Raw genomic sequence first — 21,223 nt, 5'->3', positions numbered from 1 at the left:
ATTAGCTTAATCTAAGCCTGTCTCCTTTTACTCTAAATTATAGCTTGCCATTGAAGGAAGGGCAAGGGCCTTCTCGGTGGGAGCTCCCACCCTCTGGAACGAACTACCCCCAGAGATCCGGGTGATCCCGGATCTCCCTTCCGCCGCGCCCTTAAGACATGGCTATTTCAACTAGCAGGACTGGCCTAAGGGGCAATTTTTAGCGGGGTTTTAAAAATAATTTTAAATTACAAAGGCCTATCAAATATTTCATTTTAATTATGTTTTTAACGATAGTATTGTGGTATTTTTTGTATTTGTTTTTATCAGGCTGTCAGCCGCCCTGAGTCCGTAAGGAGAAGGGCGGGGTAAAAATTCAATAAATAAATAAAATAAATAAATAAATAAAATTATTGCAGCATAATTATAAAATAAAAGCAGTTTCCCTCTCACTCCCCAAAAATATTGCAATAGTACTTGACAAGTAAAAAAAAAAGGCAGCTTAAGGTATGAAGGAACTCCATAACCCTTTACTGAAAGCCATCAATGCAGGAGGAAAGTGACTTCCTCACCGATACAATTATTTCTGTCCACTCATGTGCACCATCTGAAACTAACTATGCAAATATTTTGCTGGTAATGCCACATTTCCAGTGGTGGGATTCAGTCAGTTCGCACCACTTCGGCAGAACCAGTAGCTAATTTTTTGTTGCCCAGGCCCAGGCGGCATCCACACAGAGAACTGGTTGTTCACATATTTGAATCCCACCACTGCACGTTTCTGTACCTTACCGGCTCCACTAATTTTCTCACAGATATGAAAGACGATCTTATCAAACCATTATTGTTTTTTGAATAGCAAATTTGGTGATTAGTTCTAAATAAGCCGGTGTCAAAAGGGGAAGACTCACTAATGTAGTGTTCAACATGAAGAGCCTGCAGATGTATTTTCAAGAGGGTAGAGACAAACTCTTTTAAGAAAAAGAAACCCAACCCAATGAGAGCCATGAAGTGCTGAGTATCGGCTTGAGGAGAACTCGGTCATCCTAAAGCTACATAAGTGAATGCATCTGGCAGGTATTGAGTTATTGGAAGTTGGTGAAACTTTTATTGAGAAGAGCATTCCAAAGATATCCAATACTTTTGAGAGCTTCGTCTGTTATCAAGAAGCTAAGCTCTAAGTTATTGCTAGAGACATCTGCAGCTATATTTTCAATAATTTGTTTTGGGGGTTTGGTTTTTTTTTTGCATTTAAACCTATTCACCAATAAAGATAGGTTTGTTCATTCCGTGTTTACCCATTCAAACAGTAACAGAATTGTGGAAGCATCTTCTTGAAAAATATTTGACTAGTTCAGGATGTCCTAGTTTGGTCATGATAATCACATTCTCATGTACATTTTATATACAGTGTGAGGATTATTTCTTAAAATATAATTAACTAACAAAGCAGCAATTACCTATCCTGATCTTCAGTCTTTGCTTTGGCTATCCTGAACGGAACCTATCAGAATGGTATATAGGTAGTCCTCGAGTTATGACCACAAGTGAACCCAAAATTGATGTTGCTGAGTTTTGCTCCATTTTACAACCTTTCTTGCAAGCCTTGTTAAGTGAATCACTGCAGTTGTTAAGTTAATAACACAGTTATTAAATGAATCTGGCTTCCCCATTGACTTTGCTTGTCAGAAGGTCACAAAAAGCGGATCACCCAGGACATTGTAGCCGTCATACATATGAGTCAGTGGACAAATATCGGGAATTTTTATCATGTGACCATGTAGTCTCTTTTTTCAGTGTTGCTGTAATCTTGAACAGTCACTAAATGAATCGTTGTAAGTTGAGGACTACCTGTAATTAGTCCACCTTCCTTTAAGACAGTGGTTCTCAACCTTTTTAATGCCGTGACCCCAACCGGTCGTAAGTCGAGGACTAAACCGGTCGTAAGTCGAGGACTAAACCGGTCATAAGTCGAGGACTACCCAACCGGTCGTAAGTCGAGGACTTTCCCTGCTCGGGAGCGCCGCGCATGCGTGGTTCCGCCCCCTGCGCCGGCCGAGGCGTAGCTGGCAAGCGGCAGAGACGGAGCAGGCCGACCACCAGCTGGCCCAACCCAAGGGAGGTAAGGCACCCGCCGGAAAAGGGAAAAAAATGGCGGACAAAAAAAATGGCGGACAGCCTTGCTTGGCGACCCCCGTGAAATGGTCGATCGACCCCAAATGGGGTCCCGACCCACAGGTTGAGAACCACTGCTTTAAGAAGTCAGAGCAGAGATATAGATGACACATTATGTCATGTTCTCATGTATGGGGTTTTACATGACTTCCACCACCACCTGGATTATGTTTAGAGTAGAGGGTAGGAAAAACGTAATGACAATATTTGGCAGTATTCATACCCCTCACCTCCAAGTAAAAGCATTTTCAGATTTTATTGGGGAATTAAAAGTGAGCCAATAAAGCCACAACAGTTGTTATGTATACTAGGCAAAAAGCAATTAAAACTATCACAGGTTAGAGGGATTAAATATTTTAAAAGCAACAGTATATCAATGCTTTATCAGTTTGAAAAAGTTAGTGGTTTGACACCATAACTTGTCTTTAGAACAATGCATTTCATTTTCATTTTGAAAAGAAGTAAATCCATAAAAAGCCTGACTGCAGAAATAAATGATGAATGGTTGGCTTCATGAGTGCTGGAGGCTACTTTACATATTATCTACAATGGGAAATGTAAAGCAAAGCTAACGCCTTTGCCTTTTATATTTAAAGGACATTTCAGTAATAAACATGTATAGTATTGCTGTTTCAGCTATTAGCATCTAGTGCACGGGTGTCAAACTCGATCATGATGCTTTTTGCCTTTGCAGAGCCGAGGTGGGCATGGCTTGCGCGTGATGCATCCAGCCTGCAGGCTGCCAGTTTGACACTCTTTAGTGGATGTCTGGATTTTTGAAGGTAACTTGAATAACCAATAAATATGATATCTAAAGGAATCCACATTTAATAAGGGAATTGCAATTTACTTTTACCGAGTTCTTTTTGAAGCCCTTAACATTGTACTGATTTGTAAATTATACTTATAATTGGTATTATTTTTCTGGTATTTCAGACCTTAGCTGAAAGCTTGGATTACAGACTTTTCAGCTCACTTTTGAGTAAATGTTGTACTGACAAATGATACCTCAAATCATTTTAGTTTAATGTAGAAATTAGGCTTGTTGAAATGAGCTAATAGATTGTTCCCTGTTTTAATTTCTCATCAGCAGTGGCAACATCTGGTGGACCTTGGCTGATCTAAAAATATAAACAGGATCTCATCTAGTTAATGTTTCATAAAATCCAGGGCTGGGAATAAGCTGGAAAGCTGAAAAAAACATCTCAAAAAACAACTGGAAAACTATTTCTCTATCAAGCTTCCTGGACATGTCTCAATGAGTCACTCAGAGTCAAACTCAGTTTGAATGTGATTTTATTTTTATTAGTGTTCTCACTGAAGAATACAGGTAATACCGACTGTGGTAGAATGTTTTGCCTACAGTCCTGTAAGTGCAGACTGAACTTTTTTTTTCACTGCCCACAATTCCTTCTAGTAGATGGATAATTATATACATTTGCTTAGTAAATAAATACATTTAGAAACATCTGCAGATCTTCACCAGCTTCCAAAGGAGCAACTTCACGGTTATATGACTTTCCACAATGTTACAAGGAGCAATGCTCAGAATTTAAGTCAGATGGGTTGCAACACAGGTGAAAAATGGAAGACAGATACAAGGAAACAAGATCAGGAAATTGAATATGTCCTAAAAACCTTTCTCCCTATTCCCTATCTTTTGACTTCCCTTCCCTGTTGAAAAAAAACAAGTTGGTCAAAACAATTTCCCACCTTCAAATAAATTGCATTATCCAAAACCAGTTTCCACTATTATCGATAGAGACTGTTTAAAACAAAATTCCACTGTTGAAAGGCAAATGACAATACGGGAATATTAAATCCTAATTGCACAGTGAGGGTGTGTACGTGTGTGTGTGTCTGAAGGTGTGCGAGTGATTCTCTCCCCAGTATGACACCAGAAGTGCCCTCTACTAACTTATAGGACATTTCAGATTCAGGATATTTATTGTACCTATCAACTGAATGAAAGTTGAATGCTACAATTTGGGCTAAGTAAATTTTTTCTTGCTTGAGACTCACAGATTGAAAAAGGAACCTGACTGCCACTTTATGAAGTAAACATATACGCACATAGTAACAATTGCCTAGAAGGGTAAGCTTCGAATCCCTTTTAGATCATTAGTTTACCTGTGGATTATTTCCAGGTTCAGTTTTGCTCCTTATGCACACAAGAGGGCCCAACAGATCACTGTAAACCCTTTTTCAATATGATAAGTTGGCCAAACAACTTAGAAGCTTTTGTTTTACACATTACTCATTTATTCTCTGCTTCAAACATGGTCCGTGTATTGTAACTGAAATCTTAACTAGTGCAAAGATAATATCAGAGAGGATTACATTTTTGAATGATACCGAAAAACGTGCGAGGAATAATGAACTTGATCACAGGAAAAAAACTTCTGCTGAAGTTCTTCAGGGACATCTGGCCTTCAGCTTTGACAAAAGCATTTCATTTTTGCGGCATTCCTGTTGATGCAAAAGAAACAGGTGGGTCTTCAAAACTTAAAAGAGACATCTAGGATAAACAACAATGCTTGACCTGCCATCCCAGGCACCACTAGTAAGATGTAATTCACACCATGTTCAATGGAAGCTCCTTCTCAAAAGTGATTGTTAGTGTTTCAAGATGGCTGTCTGCTTTGATCAAATTCCATGAACATGAGAATCTGAAGCAAGGGAATTTGACAGATCAAAGGTAGAAGGAATGGAAAGGGGATCAATTTGGCCTGTGTGAATCATGTTGAAAAGTACAAGACTCTCTGAAATATCACAGTAGCCCTAAACAACAGTGCTTTCTAGGTTAGTTTTTACTAGGTATAAGCAACCCATTGACTGCATGCAGCCCTCCCATCCCATTTTGTTTGCATTTTTTTTCCCACTTTTCAGTGGGGTTGGAGCGAATCCATTGGTTCCACTCCCACTTTCTAAACATAAGAATCGGGGGGGGGGGGGAATGGGTCCAAAAATTGTCCTTTCCTATGACATCATTATGGCTTCTACTCTGATTTGTCTCTCCTAAACATGCCCCCTGAGCCCTGTAGAGTTCTATCCATGTTCTTGTCAAGAAGCCAAGATGAAAGAGGTCAACAACACACTAAATAATGAACTATGATCTATAAGCCAGAATGGTTTGGATTGAGGCTATATGATAAGCAACAAAACCACCCAAAAGTCACTTGTTGAGATAGGTGGCTACAGAAATCAATCAATCAAACCAACAAATAATAACCTAAGTTCTGGTCTATTATAATGTATTAACCCAACTATCCCACACACTGCTTTTAGTTTTTAACTACCAATATTAAATTCCATTGATTTCATAGACTGTTTTATGTGACATTAGATGATAAAGAATATATGGTGATATCAAAAACCTTGCTGAAAAGCAACCCTATTTTAAAATATTATCAAGCTATGATGTATCATATTTATTTATTTTATTTATTTATTTATACTTTAACTTATATGCCGCCCTTCTCCCCCATGGGACTCAGGGCGGCTCACAGAATATTAAAAACAATACAAAACATTTCCCTATAAAAGCCAATTAAAAACCAAATATTTGTAGCTGTGTCTAGTTTAAAATCATTAAAATGTAAACCAACCAATATGTAAACCAACATCAAAAGTAGTTTCTGTTTCTTCATGTAGCATGAAGTAACCATATTGTATTAACCTAACCCATTGTGAAGACCATTGAAAGCTAGTTTAAGGAATGACCTGAGATCTCTGAATAAAGTTTTGGTTGTGCACTGTCTATTATATAGCTGTCACATGTTGCTGATTGTTCTTTCCTTTCTAAACCTCAGTAGAGTATCCGGTGTGGCAAGATGCTCAGAACTCTAGTAGAGAAAATATAAATTATATCAGTTCTTTTACCTCTTTAAATTCTTTGACTGTTTTGAAGTAAAGTCTCTGCTTCTCTAGTAATTCCAAGTATTCATCATTAAACTGGTCCCTTCTCATTTTGTTTTCTTGTTTTTTCCTCTCCAACTGTTGTAAGGAAAAGAAAAGAGAGAGATGGCACTATGCAACATTATTCAATACACAATAACTACACCAAATCAAGCAATATATATAAAAACAGAAAATTAAAACTTTCAGGGATTTTCTCCCCCCCCCCCAAAAAAAAACCTACTGTTCCACAGCACCTTAATCTATAAATCTTTAAACAGGGAAATAGGGAAAACAGGCAGACCCTGAAAGATCACATAATAAAGTTCTCTAAACTCTTCAATAACCTAACTCTGTTGTAACTTTCCTTGCTCCTTCTGCTTACAAAAAGAAAAAGAAAAAGAAAAACTCTGAGGCTCCACTTTTACGGTCCATATTCATATGAAAATCTAGATCAAAGGGACTTTTACTCTTCTCTCATAGGCAGTTTCTGTCCTACCTGTATCCACAATGGATCAAATGAAGTTTAGCCAGAGCAAAGCAGAGAAGATTGTGCTTGATTCAAGCACTGGTTGCTTTGAACTACAACAGTTAAAACTGATTTGAGTAAAACTAAATGCTTTGCAATATCATCCAGTTTGTTAATTTACAGCAAGGGATTATGTTCAAATACTACATGGTGCAGGCAGTATATTGAACAGCCTTTATCTAATCCAAGAATCTATAATTCCTTTGCCAAGATGAATTGTCCTTACTCAGTGTAAAGGTTTTGACAGACCCTATCCAGCCTCAGATACCTCCAGTCAAGGCAATATTTTCTGTGGCTGAACAGCTCTTAACCCTTCAGTTGAAATTTGCTTCTTTGAAAATGTTTGTTTTAGTTCAATTATCTGTAGCACATTGAAGTATGTTTATATTTAGAGCAGGGGTGTCAAACTCAATTTCATTGAGGGCCACATCAGCATTGCGGTTGCCCTTGGGGGGCTGGGTGGGTGTGGCCAGGGTGAGTGCGGCCTACTGGGTGGGCATGGACAGAGTAGGTGTGGCTTACTGAATGAGCATGGCCAGCTCTACATCGTTCGCGTCAAGGGTGCCTGTGGGGGCCTGGGCATGAGTGGGACAGATCTAAGGGTCTCTGGCAGAAGGGGGTGGGACCAGGGCAAGTGCCAAGGCATGGTCCACTGGAGGAGCCTCACTGTTCCTCTCAGGCCATGCGTGGGGGCCTGGATGGTGGCAAGGGCTGCCCAGAGCCTTGGGCAGCCGAGGTCAAACACCCAGCCTGGCCCTGCGGCACCAAGCTGTTTCCAGACGGCCTTGTGGAGCTAAGACTGAATACGTTTCAGCATAGATGGCCACCACAAAATTGTACATTGGCTCCCAGCTGGCCTGGGCCAGGGCAAAGGCAGCGGGGGCCGTTCCCTCACTGTTTCCAGGATGGCTTCGTGGGCCACATGAAACCACTTTGCGGGCCGCATCCGGGCCCCGGGCCTTGTGTTTGACATGTCTGATTTAGAGGAACTGAAAGAGTTCCAGCGAACAATTCTACTGACATTTGAAAAAGGAAACATGCACACATATCAAATATCTGAAAAAGGTTATCTAACCTTCATTCGATTCTGTTTAATTCCTTCTACAATCTGTTCCATTTGTCTCAGAAATTGGTCTCGAGCACTAGGGGAAGCCATGGCTCTGAAAGGAAAAACAAATGTTTTAGATGGTGGACAGGAAGATTGAGACTGGAAAAGTGAAAAAAAAAAAAGAGATATTTTTGCCCACTTTATTTTTCTACAGCAATATACAGTTAAAGAAGGAGAGCATACATATATGCGTATGTGTATATGTTTGTTCTACTCTTTTTATGTAGTCTTATTTTTCTGCCTTTTACAAGTCCCTGCAGTTTTCTTGGCAAGGTTTTAAGAAGTGGTTTATCTTTGCTTGCTTCCTAGGGCTGAGAGTGAGTGACTGGCCCAAGATAACTCAATGAGTTTTGTGCCTAAAGTGAGACTAGAATCATGGTCTCTTGGCTTAATGCTTTAACCACTATACCAAACTCGGTTTTTATATAGTCAGTGGAGTTATCCTAAGCTTATGAATTCTTGGACGATAATAAACCAATGTTCAGAATGAAAAGTAAGATACAGACTTTGTTTCATTAAAACATTATTTGGAAATAATATCCTGAAAAGCAGTACTGGAAGTTTAGGGCTCTCAAATCTACAGTCCATTTGCCGTATCTGGCTATCAAATCATTTTCTGAAGCTCTCCAGAATACTTTGTAGGTAAGCAAAGGCACTGAACACCATGTAGAAATCCAGGATGCACAACAGAGTAAGGACTGGTCTGGTTCCCATAACTTGCCTCAGTCTCCCAGCCTAGGAGGGTATAGTTAAGTGGTCTCAGAGATAACCTTAAAGCTGGTCACATCAAATAGCTCCTGTTCTCACACTATATGGCAGGTAATGCCTTCAGGTAGAGAAAAGGTGGAAGTGAAATTTGGTCAGGGAGGACAGGCAGGAGATTGGGACTGCTACGAGGAGAGGTAGTTGAAGAGGAGGAGTCTGGCCGTCCCTCTGTACTACTCCCTGTCCAGTGCTTTTTTTGTAAAACAAAAGGTGCCGGAACTCACACACGTCATACAATTCGCCTTGCCTACCCTACAATGTTCCATCCAAAAAAGATGCCGGAACTCCGTTCTGGGCGTTCTATGAGAAAAAAAGCCCTGTCCCTGTCTAAGGCGAGGACTGGAAAAGATAACAAGCAAGCAAGGGACAAAACTATCACTCCAGTCAAGAAGAGACCAGAAAAACAGCCAGCCAGCCAGCCAGCCAGCCATCTATCTTGACTTCTGGCAACTGCCTGCAGCGTCCCTGAAGTTTTCTTGGCAACATTTTCAAAAGTGGTTTGCCTTTGCCTAGGGCTGAGAGAGAGGTCACTCAGATGGCAAGTTTCTATTTCACAGAAAATAGAATTGTTGTTGTTGTTAATTTGATAAATGTATGATTAACAGCATGCTTGATACTTTTCATTCTCTTTATTTTTCACTTGTCAAAGTCCTTTGTATCAATTCAGAAATATAATGAGGCTTTAGTGTGGCAACCTTCCAGCTAATGGAAGTAGTTCTCATGTGCCACCCATGGTGATTTAACTTTGAGACCCTGGTTTACCAAGTGCTCCAAATTATGTTCAATGAGCATAAAGAGCTCTTACTAAAACAAGACAACCTGGCAGGCTAACACTCAGGAACCCCATGAAATCTTTCTGTTTGCAACAAAAGTCTCTGTGTGTTTGCAAACACAACCACGACCAATTATGGTTTAGCTGCAAACATGACTAGGGACTTGTTTCTTTCAGTGGTATAGCTGCAAACCAACTTTTTATGGTTTCTTGGACGATGTACAAAACTGACATTGTTATTAGTACCAGCCATGCTGCCTGAGGACAAACAATTTTATTTATGTGTAAATAAGTAAAATATTCAGAAGAATATTGCTAAAGCACAACAAATACATGAAAGCCAGTTTGGGATAGTGGCACCAGGCTAGAAACTGGGAGATAGCAATGTGTCAGGAGTCAAGAACAAAAAAAACAAATACTTAGAGGACCATTTTCTATTTCTCCCTGGAAGGCAACAAATAGCATATTTATTTATCTATTTTTATCTTGCCTTTATTACTTTATAAATAACTCAGGATGGCAAACATTCCTAATACTCCTCCCTCCTTTTATTTTTCCCATAACAACAATCCTGTGAGGTAGATTGGGCTGGCCCAAGGTAACCCAGCTGCCTTTATGTGCCTAAGTGAGACTCAAATTCACAGTCTCTTGGTTTCTAGGCCAGCACTAATCTAATTAGCCACTACACCAAACTGATTCTCTATACTCTTTAAAAATTCAGAGAACAGTAGCAGGAGTATATTTTGCACGAGCAACTATTGGATAGAGTTTTATAATTCATAGTATGAGATACTGTAATGTATATGTGAAGGCTTTAAAAGTATTTCTTAAATTGAAATTGAACACAAGAAGTCACGAAATTATGCTTAGCCCAAAGGAAAAAAATGTGATTAGTTTACTTACTGCTGGAAGTTATCATGAACGGAATTAAGCAAATTAACCTGAAAAAGCCAAAATATTAGATTTTCCATGTATAGTCATTCAAGCAATATATTTGTTAAAAAGCAATTTATATATGATTTATATAATATTGTATATTATACAATAGAGTACTGATTACATAATTACTGGCAAATGAACATGTGAATTCTTCATATCCTGGATTGCAAGAAATGAGAGGTAATTCTTAATAGCTTATTCATGCATGCTTGCAATCATTATGGCAAGAATATTTATCTATGAACCAGCCTTGTGTTACCTTGGTATATTAAATGCAAATACTGCATGCTATCACATTTCCAGCACTATATAAAATATGTGCTGGCAGGAAATTTAGATTACCACAGTCTCAAATATCCAAATATGTATTGTATTTACAAATATGCCACTGTTCAATAGCACAGATATTTAGATAAACATAACATAAACATAAATATTTAGATAAATGTAACTATAATATACTACAAACAATTTCTCACTTATTTTCCTAAATAACCTAGAATAAATTCAAAAACCAAGTTAAAAGGTTCCTAGGTATGGGAGTATAAACAGATATATAGCCAGAGGGGTACAAGCTAAATAGAAATAGAATGAATTCCGATAACAAGGCTGTAAAGTTTATCATTAGTAATCTTAGAATCAGAAAATACTAGATTCACTGATTCATCCTCAGAACAGAATTCCACTGAAAGAGGATTAATCTCCTAATACGTTAGCGGAACAGGCTAAAGCAGACCAAATTGAATAATTTCTTAGTAAAACAAATTATGTTGGGCAGTATTCCATCTGTTTTCTTCCAAGGCTGAAGTACCAAAATTAAACAGCATCTATGAGGTAAAAAATAGAAGAATTCTCAACCAGCACCATAAGTTATACAGTTGTTGTCATGCTCTGGCTGAAAAGCCCAATCAAGCAAAACACCAGAGTCATTGCATCCTCTAATGTAAACTTTTTTAGGCAGTAACAAACTGGTAGAACTGAATGGAAGCTAGCTCTGAGGAAATGGCAGAAAGCAGATAATTAAAAGAGTAAAACTTTCCCTCTTCTATCCGACAGTTCAGGTCACATTGTCCAATACATCTTCCAGTAATTGTTATGAGAAGAAACTTCAGTTTGCCAAAACAACTCAACAGTTTCGGCTCTCACGTTGATAAGGGACACCTGTGGATCCAAACTTTCTCTACCCCTACTCCCATACTGTAGGCAAGCAAGAAGAATTACAGCGGTCCTAAAGGTAGTAGGTTTGGTAGCTTGACAGTTACATGGCATAATCCAGACTTATCCTCTTATCCCTCCTTGTACCAGCATGTGGACTTTGGGTCTAGGACAACTCATCACAGCCAACTCGCCCCAGGACAACTTGCCGTGGAACAAAAATTGCATACTACTGAAGAAATGGTGAAATAGAATAATTAAAGGAAGGATGCAAAAGGAGGCACAAAATGAGATGTGAATAACAAAAATTAAAATAATTTGCAAATTATTTTAAATAATTAAAGAAATGGAAATGGAAATGGTCACATAGGAAGAAGAACTGATGGCAGGTGGATCAAGGCAGTCATAGAATGGATCCCACTTGATAAGAAGCGTCCACGAAAGAGACCTAAAACAAGATGGATTGACGACATCAGCAAGTATTATAGGCCCAGTTGGCAAAAGAAAGCTCAGGGCTGGATAGGTTGGAAACATGCGGAAGAGGCCTTCATCCTGCAGTGGACAGACAATGGCTAAAATGAGGAATTAAATACAATTTTTGAATTGTCCCATGGTGAGTTGTCCCGTGGCGAATTGTCCTGTGGTGAATTTGCTGTGGCGAACTGTCCCGTTCCGTGGGCATCAGTCACCCACTGATTCACTGAGAAATACAGTATTACTGAACCTATCTTTATATCCACAACATTAACAATATTTTTAAGCAAAAGATTGTTTGTTTTACAAATTCAGAGTGTACCCCAATATAATTTGTTAATAAGCAAACATAAAGTATATTTTAGTTCTAAATAAGCTAATATAGGATTTGCAGCCTTGGTTATTTCATGATATTATCAATCTCAAAAAATAGGCTTTGTGTTTTCCCAAATTACTGTTAATCTTACTTACCTCTTTTTCCAAATAGACCTTTTTATCATCCAGTGTGTTGTAGAGGGTAAAAAACTGCTTTGTTTCTTTGTGCGTTGCTGATACTGTGAAAAATCAAGAATTCAGGAAAACAAGATAAAAATGTAGCAGACCGCAACTGACTGTATATTTATTTAGTTTACAGCCCACCTTTCTACTCCAACAAATATTCAAAGATGCTGAAACAAAAATTAAAACACAAGGAAAATTATTTCAAAATACAGATGAAAATGAACAGTAAAATAGCTCCCAAATCATTTAAGAATTAAAAGTCTAGATCAGGGTTTCCAACTTTGACAATTTAAAAATATGTGGACTTCAAATCCTAGAATTCCCCAGTCAGCATACTGTGTATCTTTTAAGGATAGTCTCCTACAAGTAGTCCCTGATTTACTACTGTAATTGAACCTGGCAATTATGGTTGTAAGTCATGAAAATCGTAAAGCGATTTGAAAGAATGTTTGACCCAATATTACGACCTTTTTGCAGCTGTTGTTGAGCCAATGCAGTGGTTGTTAAACGAATAGTGAGGATCTTAACTGAATCTATTGTTCACTATGATGATTATCAGGACTGAAAGTTTGTATTCACTTTTGTAGTGTTTTGATCCATTATGTTAAAGGGATGTTTCAATCATGCATTCAAGATGTTTTCTTTTCACAGATCACCACTGCTTTCTTCATATTTGTATATACCATTAAAATAGCACCCTTTCTATACTTAAATGTTCAGAATGGGATCTAATGAAACCATTCCATTTAAGAGAGCAACTGTATGGGTTATCAATTTCAGCAGGCATTCCCCTGGTGCCTGTGTTTAGAAGTGCATCCATTTGTGGTGTAATTGTTCCTAGTTCTGTTTCCAAAACAGAGTATTATTAAATTGTATCCTTAGTCTACACCAGGGGTTCCCAACCTGTGGGCCATATGAGTGGGGAGCTGACACGCTCACATGCGTTCGCAGCCCGACTCTTGCAAGTGGCCGGTGGCAGTGCTCACAGCCCCACTCGCGTGAGCAGTGACCAAGCAAATGAAGCTGTGTGCGCACGCACACACACCTTCCCCTCACACAAAACCATCCCCTCTTCCCTTCCTCCACCCCCACCCTTGTTGGGCTGCCAACCTGGAAAGGTTGGGGAATGCTGGTCTATACCATGGGTTTTGCAATTCCCCCAATCTTAAACAACTCGTTTGAAATGATTGCATTTAAACTTTATAGGCAATTTATAATATATTCATCAAATTATTAAAGAAACCTGCTAGTAAAATCATAAATTTTGAACAATCTAAAAAATGTTAAAAACTCCAATTATGATATCCCAAATTTGGGACTAAGCATCAGACTATGGCTGCAACTTTTTTCTGTTATGAAAACCATCCATGATTGTTATAATGGATTTGTATTAGAACCCCAAATATCTAGTCCTGATTTATTTCCTACCCATTCTCATATTGTCCTATATTCTCCTCTTATATATAGTCTTGTCTGGCTCTGTTATTGTATTTTTTTCTTTCTTGGAGTTTGTATTTTAACGTTGTAAATAAAATAAAATAAAAAATTGACAAAAAGGAAAAAAAACTAAGCTGGCAAGTAATCAGCCAGTCTCAAAGCACCAGGCAATAGATCTTAACATAAAATCAACATTCTGTGAATTGTAGCTCACATAAATTTATTGGAAGTGACAAAGCCTCAGCTTGTAAAGCAAAAATGGTTATTCTAAATGATTTGCAATGCTCGTTTAAGTATCTATCAGGCAGGCAAAAGGTAGAATTCTCCTAAATCATCCATTCACTACATTAAGCACAGCCAAGAAAAGAAGGCATCTGTTCTGGAGAGAAATAAGGTAGATTTTGACAGAAAACACTCTTCAGGCTATTAATGGTATTGGAGAGCCTGAAAAGGCATAATGGTAAAACTCATATATTATTTTGGTGTGGCTGCTGATCAATCATATGCATGCATGGCTATGCACACACAAATGGACAAAACAGATCAATCTGCTCTGGTATATTTTTACTGTCTTTTACTGTGTGGTTCTATTTTACCGCATTCTTTACTTCCATGTCTATATGTATACACATACACAAACTTTATTTTTAACTCATTGCCCCAACAGCTTTTGAGGAAAGGTGATGCATTTTTTTTAATTTAAAGTAGTTTTTAAGGATAAGCAATGAAAAATGCTGAACTACAATTGCAGACTAACAAAACATCAGGCCGGGAGTACAGTAGCAGTGATTGGAAGAATCCATTCAGTGCAGAGATAATAACATTTTCTACCAGGATAACCTTAGTACTGGTCACATTATACCGGTAGTCCTTGACTTACAGCAGTTCATTTAGTGACCATTCAAAATTACAATATCACTGAAAAAAGTGACTTACGACCGTTTTTCACACTTACGACCATTGTAGCATCCTCATGTCACATGATTTATATTCGGATGCTTGACAACTTACATTTATGACAGTTGAAGTGTCGCGGAGTTGTATGCTCCCTTTTTGTGACCTTCTAACAAGCAAACTCAATGGGGAAACCAGATTCACTTAACAACCAGGTTAATTTAAGAACTGTAGCGATTCACTTAACAAATGTGGTGAGAAAAGTCGTAAAATGGAGCAAACTCACTTCACATATTTCTCACTTAACAACATAAATTTTGGGCTCAATTGTGGTCATATGTGGAGGACTGCCTGTATACACAAAGTAAATCACAAAGCGCAACACACACATATACTGTCAACCTCATCTCCAAACAAAAATGAAACTTCTGTTTAAACAACTGAGAGGCACAAACCATATTCAATTTCAGAATGCACTGGTCTACATGTGGAACATGAGCTGATGTCTAAAGAGACTTTATGGTTGTCAGCAAAGATCGGTAAATACCTACATTTCTGGAGGAAAAGAACCCAGGAAAAGATAAACAGTTGTGCTGCCCACTTAATTTCCCAGATTTACAATTCATCTACTACCTGCAGCAAGAATTAGTTATGTCAGGAATTTCCTCATGCATATGTTGGGAAGTAGATACCATTTTTTTAATGCTCCTAACATTAGTATTTATCCAAAGGACTTTTCAAATGTAAATAGACTTTAAACAAGTTCAGAACTCTAGAAAACCTAACCCATCTAGCATTTATTTCCAAATCTTCATAAATAGGGTTATAAATAGTAGTGGGATTCAGCCGGTTCACACCACTTCGGCAGAACCAGTAGCTAATTTTTTGTTGTCCAGGCCCAGAATTGACTTCCAGAAGCGGCATCCACACAGAGAACCAGTTATTCACATATTTGAATCTCACCACTGATTATAAATGCACTTTCAGAGTAATAAAGATAGGCAAGTCTCCCAATAAGATGAACTTCTGGATATGCTACAGGCAAATTGAGGCTAAGAACAGATGAGTTATTAGAGCCAATTCAACCCTGCATCCTGACAGCTTCTAGGACTTAAGATTTTCCCTACTCTACAAGTAGTTCTCGGCTTACAACCATTTGTTCAGTGATTGTTCAACAGCGCTGAAAAAAGTGACTTAACAATCATTTTTCACACTTATGACCACTGTAGCATTTCCACGGTCACATGATCAAAATTCAGACACTTGGCAACTGGTTCATATTTACGACCGTTGCAGTGCCCCAGGATCATGTGATCACCTTTGGGACCTTCTGACAAGCAAAGTCAATGGGGAAGCCAGATTCGCTTAACAACTGCAGTGATTCGCCTAACAACTGTGGCAAGAAAGGTCACAAAGTGGGGCAAAACTCGCTTAACGACTGTCTCACTTAGCAACAGAAATCTGAGGCTCAATTGTGGTGGTAAGGCGAGGGCTATCTGTAGTTAACTAGCGCATGGATAACAGCATTCTGTATGGAAGTGCCAAGTGATTGTGACATGGCTGTCTTCCACTGGTGTCCATCCCCCCCATCTGTATGAACCTGGCCTGGTTCTCTGCTGATACACTTCCTGTGCCCTCATGTAGAGAACATGATGATCATGGAAGATAGCAATAGCCCTTAGACTTATATACCGCTTCACAATGCTTTATAGCCCTCTCTAAGCGGTTTACAGAGTCAGCATATTGTCTGGGTCCTCATTTTATCCACCTCGGAAGGATGTGTCAATGAACACTTCACATTTCATGGCTCTATCCAAGAAGGCAATCCTGCATTTATGCAGTTTTCTGGCAGTGTTATAGACATGGTTTGTTACTTTTTTCAACTTCCTAATCTATTGTGCACAGGAACCAGTTTGGTGGGCAATAGTGATTTAAGACACCAGAGTAGAAACCAGGAGACTGTGAGTTCCAGTCCTACCTTAGGCACAAAGCCAGCTGGGTGACCTTGAACCTGTCACTCTCTCAGCACAAAGAAGCAAACTTCCAAATACGTTGCCAAGAAAATTGCAGGGACTTGTCTCAGAAGGTAACTGACTCAAAGGTATCCATTATCATCACCACCACCACTATCTAGTCTCCAGCTATGGAATTCCTAGGAAGTCTCCCACCCAAATACTAACCAAGGCCAAAGCTACATAGCTTCTGAGATCAGCAAAGTTGATTAGAGGGTGCCATCTGCTGCTTATTACCATTTACCTCCCCCCCCAAAAAATAAATTACAGAAGAATCAAATCTTCAATCTGCAGGCAATTTTTAAAGTACCTGAGAATAGAGGTGTAGGAGGTGACTATCCAAAGGCAACTAACAGAGCAAATATTAGCCAGGCGCATCATCATGCTCTATAAGTGCATGCTATTTAGTAGTGAGAAATACACATATACCTTGACCGTACAGTTCAATAAATCTCTTCTGGTACTGTGTCAACTCAGCTCTGCTGGGCACCTCATCAATCTTACGTTGCAAAATGGATATTTCCCTATTTCGGCGGGCCTGAAGGGGAGTTCAAACAAAATGTAAAAACCAGGTAGTTTTTAAAAATGGAGTGACATTCCAAAAGAACTGGATAAAAGAATCAATTGCTACAATGCAGCTGCTTCCCTGGGACAGCTCTTTGTTGAAACGGCTTTTTTTAAAAAAAATAACAATTGTTTGAAACAATGTTTACATTTTGAAGCATTCGTTTTAAGAAATTAACATCCACACATTAACCAGAAATTACGTTGAACATGATGGGAAGGCATTTAGTAAGTTCATTTTTCCCCAGCTTACTTACCAGAAGCAGTCTGATCTTCTGCAGTTTCTCTTTTTCGGTTTTGTATTGTTGGTCTATAATTTTAGTAGGTTCCTATTATTCAAGACATAAAAATATCCACATTCATGTGAGCTGAACTAAGTTCTACTGAAACCAACCTGAGTAGCAGAACAGTGTACAGCAATACAGGTAATCCTCAACTTAGTGACCATACAAGCGATCTAAAAAAAGTGACCTATGACTGTTTTTCACACTTAAGACAGTTGTGGCATCCCCATGGTCACATGATCAAAATTCAGATACTTGGCAACTGATTCATAGTTATGACGGTTGCAGTATCCCGGGCTCATGTGATCAGCTTTTGTGACCTTCTGACAAGCAAAGTCAATGGGGAAGCCAGATTCACTTAACAATTGTGTTACTAACTTAACAACTGTGTAAGAAAGTTCATAAAATGGAGCAAAACTCACTTAAATGTTTTACTTAGCAACATAAACTTTGGGCTCAATTGTGGTCACAACTTGAGAACTAGCTGTATTCACCATTTAGTTCCACACTAAATGAAACACCTCATTCCTGCTGCTTCTCAGAATGAGGTTACTGATTTCAGAAGGGGATACAAATGGTTAATGATGTAGATTAAGGTTTAGGCGCTAGTTAAGAGTTAAAGGTAATGAGAGAAAGAAAAAAGAATATCTAATGGATTCTGGAGCTTCTTCTCACAAGCATCCACATACATGATACAGTCCTAATTTATAGCTAACTCTCCCTTTGCCAAAAAAGCTAATATATTTTGATTCAGAAACCCTTCTTCAGGTTATGGCATGTTTCTTGCTTGACAGAAGCCAAAGTAGAAAACCAGATATTAAACAACTTGGTCACTCTTCCCCCTTTTTCGAAGCTCACCTGAAAGAGAGGGAAACTTTCCTGCTCCTGATTCATTGCTCAGAGTTTTCCAGGCTTTGTTGCTCTCTCCTGGCTATTTAACCATCCCTGTCAGTTTCTAACCAGAACTAGATTAGATTAGATTAGATTACCTTTATTGTCATTTTTTACTGTGGGCACATTGGCACACATTAAAAATGAAATTTAGTTGCTTGCTCTCAAAGTGTACACATACATAACATACATTTAAACATACTATATACAACATATGTATAGACCTACACCCTTACATATAAGTAACATATAAATATTATCTTGAATACCTAATGGAAGGAGGAAGCTTTAGAGCAGTGATGGCGAAATTTTTAGAGACCAAGTCCCCAAAAACTGGCCCTGGCCCCACTCCACCCTCCTGCCCCGCCCCTGCTCTGCCCCCCATCCCCCACCCCCACAGGACCACTCACCGCCTCCACAGCCCGCCGCAGATCGCCCAGGCAGCCCAGCAGCGCTATGGCGGCCACACCCTCTGCCCGCGCCATGCAGCATCAACTGCATGATGGGGTGTGAGGGCAGAGTCTTGTCTACGCTGCCTGGCTGCCATGTCCTTGGCTGCGCTGCTCCGTGTGGGCTACGCTCGAGGGCAACTCTCCTTCAGGGGAGCTGCTGGAGAGGAGGGGGTCACGGGGGGAGGCAAGGCTGGGGCAACGGCACGTGTGCCCACAGAGAGGGCTCCGAGTGCCGCCTCTGGCACTCGTGCCATAGGTTCGCCACCACTGCTTTAGAGTTTACAAGATTAATACTGTATGAAACAAAACTGTGATTGAATCTGGATGTTCTGCTTCAGATACCACGGAGCCTCCTCTCAGAAGGTAACAAGGAAAACAGGTCGTGAAGAGGATGTGTAGTGTCTAGCAGATAATTGCAAGGGTTTTCCCATTCAATGATAGTTATCAAGGAAGCAAAGGATAGAAAGTTCCAATACTTGCTATTTACCCTTTCCTCTCCACTTTCAGCTGCTTCCGCTTTCAAATTTTCAATGTTTTGTTGGAGGCGTGTCATCTCTTCCTTAAAGAATTAAAAAAAAATAGAAATAGTTCATCTCCATTAGCCAACACTGTACTCTTTATGAAAAAAGAAGCCAAGAACTGCATAATCAAGAACACAGGTTGTGTTCAAATTAGGTGAAGATATACACATGGACTAGAGACAAAATAAAATTAAAACACTGTTATTTAAGATGGAACTTCTTTTACTGATATATATATAGGATGCTCTAATGTTGACTGTTGCATACTTTTGGGGAGGGAAGAAACAGAGTTTTTTTCTGAAGTATTTCTTGCTCTGGAAAATAAAAGATATATGCTGGCTTGAAAATGTTAGTACACCATTGATTAAAAATGCATCCACCATCCAGATTACAAGAAAAAATAGTTGAAAGATGTATCTGCAAAACAACTCTCATTTCTTTAAAAAAAAAGCAAAGGAGATTTTAAAGTCACAACATTTTAGGGCACTTAAATGAGTTCAGTAAAAATAATTCTCCAGCAATCTATAACTGTTGCCCTAAAAGGCATTAAGATACAGGAGCTGAAAATTCATAGGACATTTCATTTCTCTTATCTTGATTCCTACTTTTATCCTCATGCCTTTTGAGAAGAAAATGCATCCCATCTGCACAGCAAAAAATTATGTCCCAAATTTCTCTTAACAAGATGCTGTTTTAGCCTCTGCTCCATGTAACATTAAAAACTCATGCAAACATTAATTACAGCCTAAGACTACAGACGTGGTAACATAGGAAGCAACCCTATATCAGGTTAAATGAATGGTTTATCCTAGTAATGTCATTAGAAATTCTCTTAGTTGAGAATTCTGGGAGTTAGAAAACATATATCTGCTTAGGTATGACTTAGGACAAGTCAATCTAACTAAGTCTATATTGACCAGATATACCTGAACATGCCTGAAATTGGACAGAGACCACTAGAACAGTAGCTATGTGACACTCATACTGATATTTGACCAATGTTTAATTTGGCTAACCTAAATTAGCAAATGCCGATTATTCAGTTCAACTTTGCTATTTACCAGAATATTAAGCTGCACAATCTGTTAGATGGAAATAACTCTGTTAGATGGAAATAACTCTGTTAGATGGAAATAACTCTGATTTAAAGAACAGAGTACCCAGAATTTTCCAGACCCGGAGTCATTTTTTTCAAACAAAAAGTCCACTCCTGATTATTTTAACTTTCTTAATTCCAGTGGCTTCATTTAGATATTTTTTTAAAAAAAAAACAAAAAACATGTTGCTGCTAGTATTGTGAAACAATCAGGATTCCAAAGCCTTTACAAATTTACAGTCTGCTCATTCCTGCATATCCTATCTATATAGCATGGTTTGATTACCAGTGGGCAATTATTTTGCTATACCATACTGCAAAATGAACATGTGTAACAGGATCTTAAAGGAGTTTCTTATATAGCATTACACAAACAATAACAGAAATGTATCTAAATAACTTTCTCAAGCTTACCCTACAATGTGCTTTAAATTCTTGTTCTTGACCTTTAAGATTCTCATTCATTGCCACCAGCGCTCGAAGCTTCTGCAATACACTAGGATAATAATAATATGTACGAATTAAACCTGAGGATTTAGAATATCTGTTCTAAGCAAATGTAAGCATTAGATGAAGAGAAAACCTTTTTTTCTAATTATCTGAAACAATCTTGATGATAATAGAATTAAAGATGGTGAATAGGCTTAATAAAACATAAACCTTGTGAAAAACAACCATCTAAGTTACTAGTTACATTTCGTCCTACATAAAATATTTCTAAAAAGTTATTTTTTTATTTTTAAAAAAGACAGAATAGGAACTTCAGTTTGAACTTACT

The 21,223-nt window shown here is 38.6% G+C and overlaps 1 protein-coding gene across 1 annotated transcript in view; it reads right to left on the bottom strand.

The window, feature by feature from the left end:
- Positions 1 to 4,393: 4,393 nt before the first annotated feature.
- The window catches only part of CCDC93 (coiled-coil domain containing 93), a 41,881-nt gene continuing 25,051 nt past the window's right edge, over positions 4,394 to 21,223 (bottom strand). Inside the window, exons 15-23 of the mRNA XM_015820284.1 lie at positions 20,860 to 20,941; positions 19,316 to 19,387; positions 17,459 to 17,530; positions 17,067 to 17,175; positions 12,265 to 12,347; positions 10,129 to 10,166; positions 7,656 to 7,740; positions 6,037 to 6,150; positions 4,394 to 4,623 (exon numbers count right to left, since the gene is read on the bottom strand). Of these exons, the coding sequence (XP_015675770.1) occupies positions 4,570 to 4,623; positions 6,037 to 6,150; positions 7,656 to 7,740; positions 10,129 to 10,166; positions 12,265 to 12,347; positions 17,067 to 17,175; positions 17,459 to 17,530; positions 19,316 to 19,387; positions 20,860 to 20,941 (709 nt within the window). The 3' untranslated portion in view covers positions 4,394 to 4,569. The remainder of the gene's footprint in view (positions 4,624 to 6,036; positions 6,151 to 7,655; positions 7,741 to 10,128; positions 10,167 to 12,264; positions 12,348 to 17,066; positions 17,176 to 17,458; positions 17,531 to 19,315; positions 19,388 to 20,859; positions 20,942 to 21,223) is intronic.

This window comes from Protobothrops mucrosquamatus, unplaced genomic scaffold, assembly GCF_001527695.2.
Source record: "Protobothrops mucrosquamatus isolate PMUCROS unplaced genomic scaffold, P.Mucros_1.0 scaffold1109, whole genome shotgun sequence".
Lineage (NCBI taxonomy): Eukaryota > Metazoa > Chordata > Lepidosauria > Squamata > Viperidae > Protobothrops > Protobothrops mucrosquamatus.
Note: the sequence above shows the minus strand (reverse complement) of the source record. Positions and strands in the feature narration are given on the sequence as shown.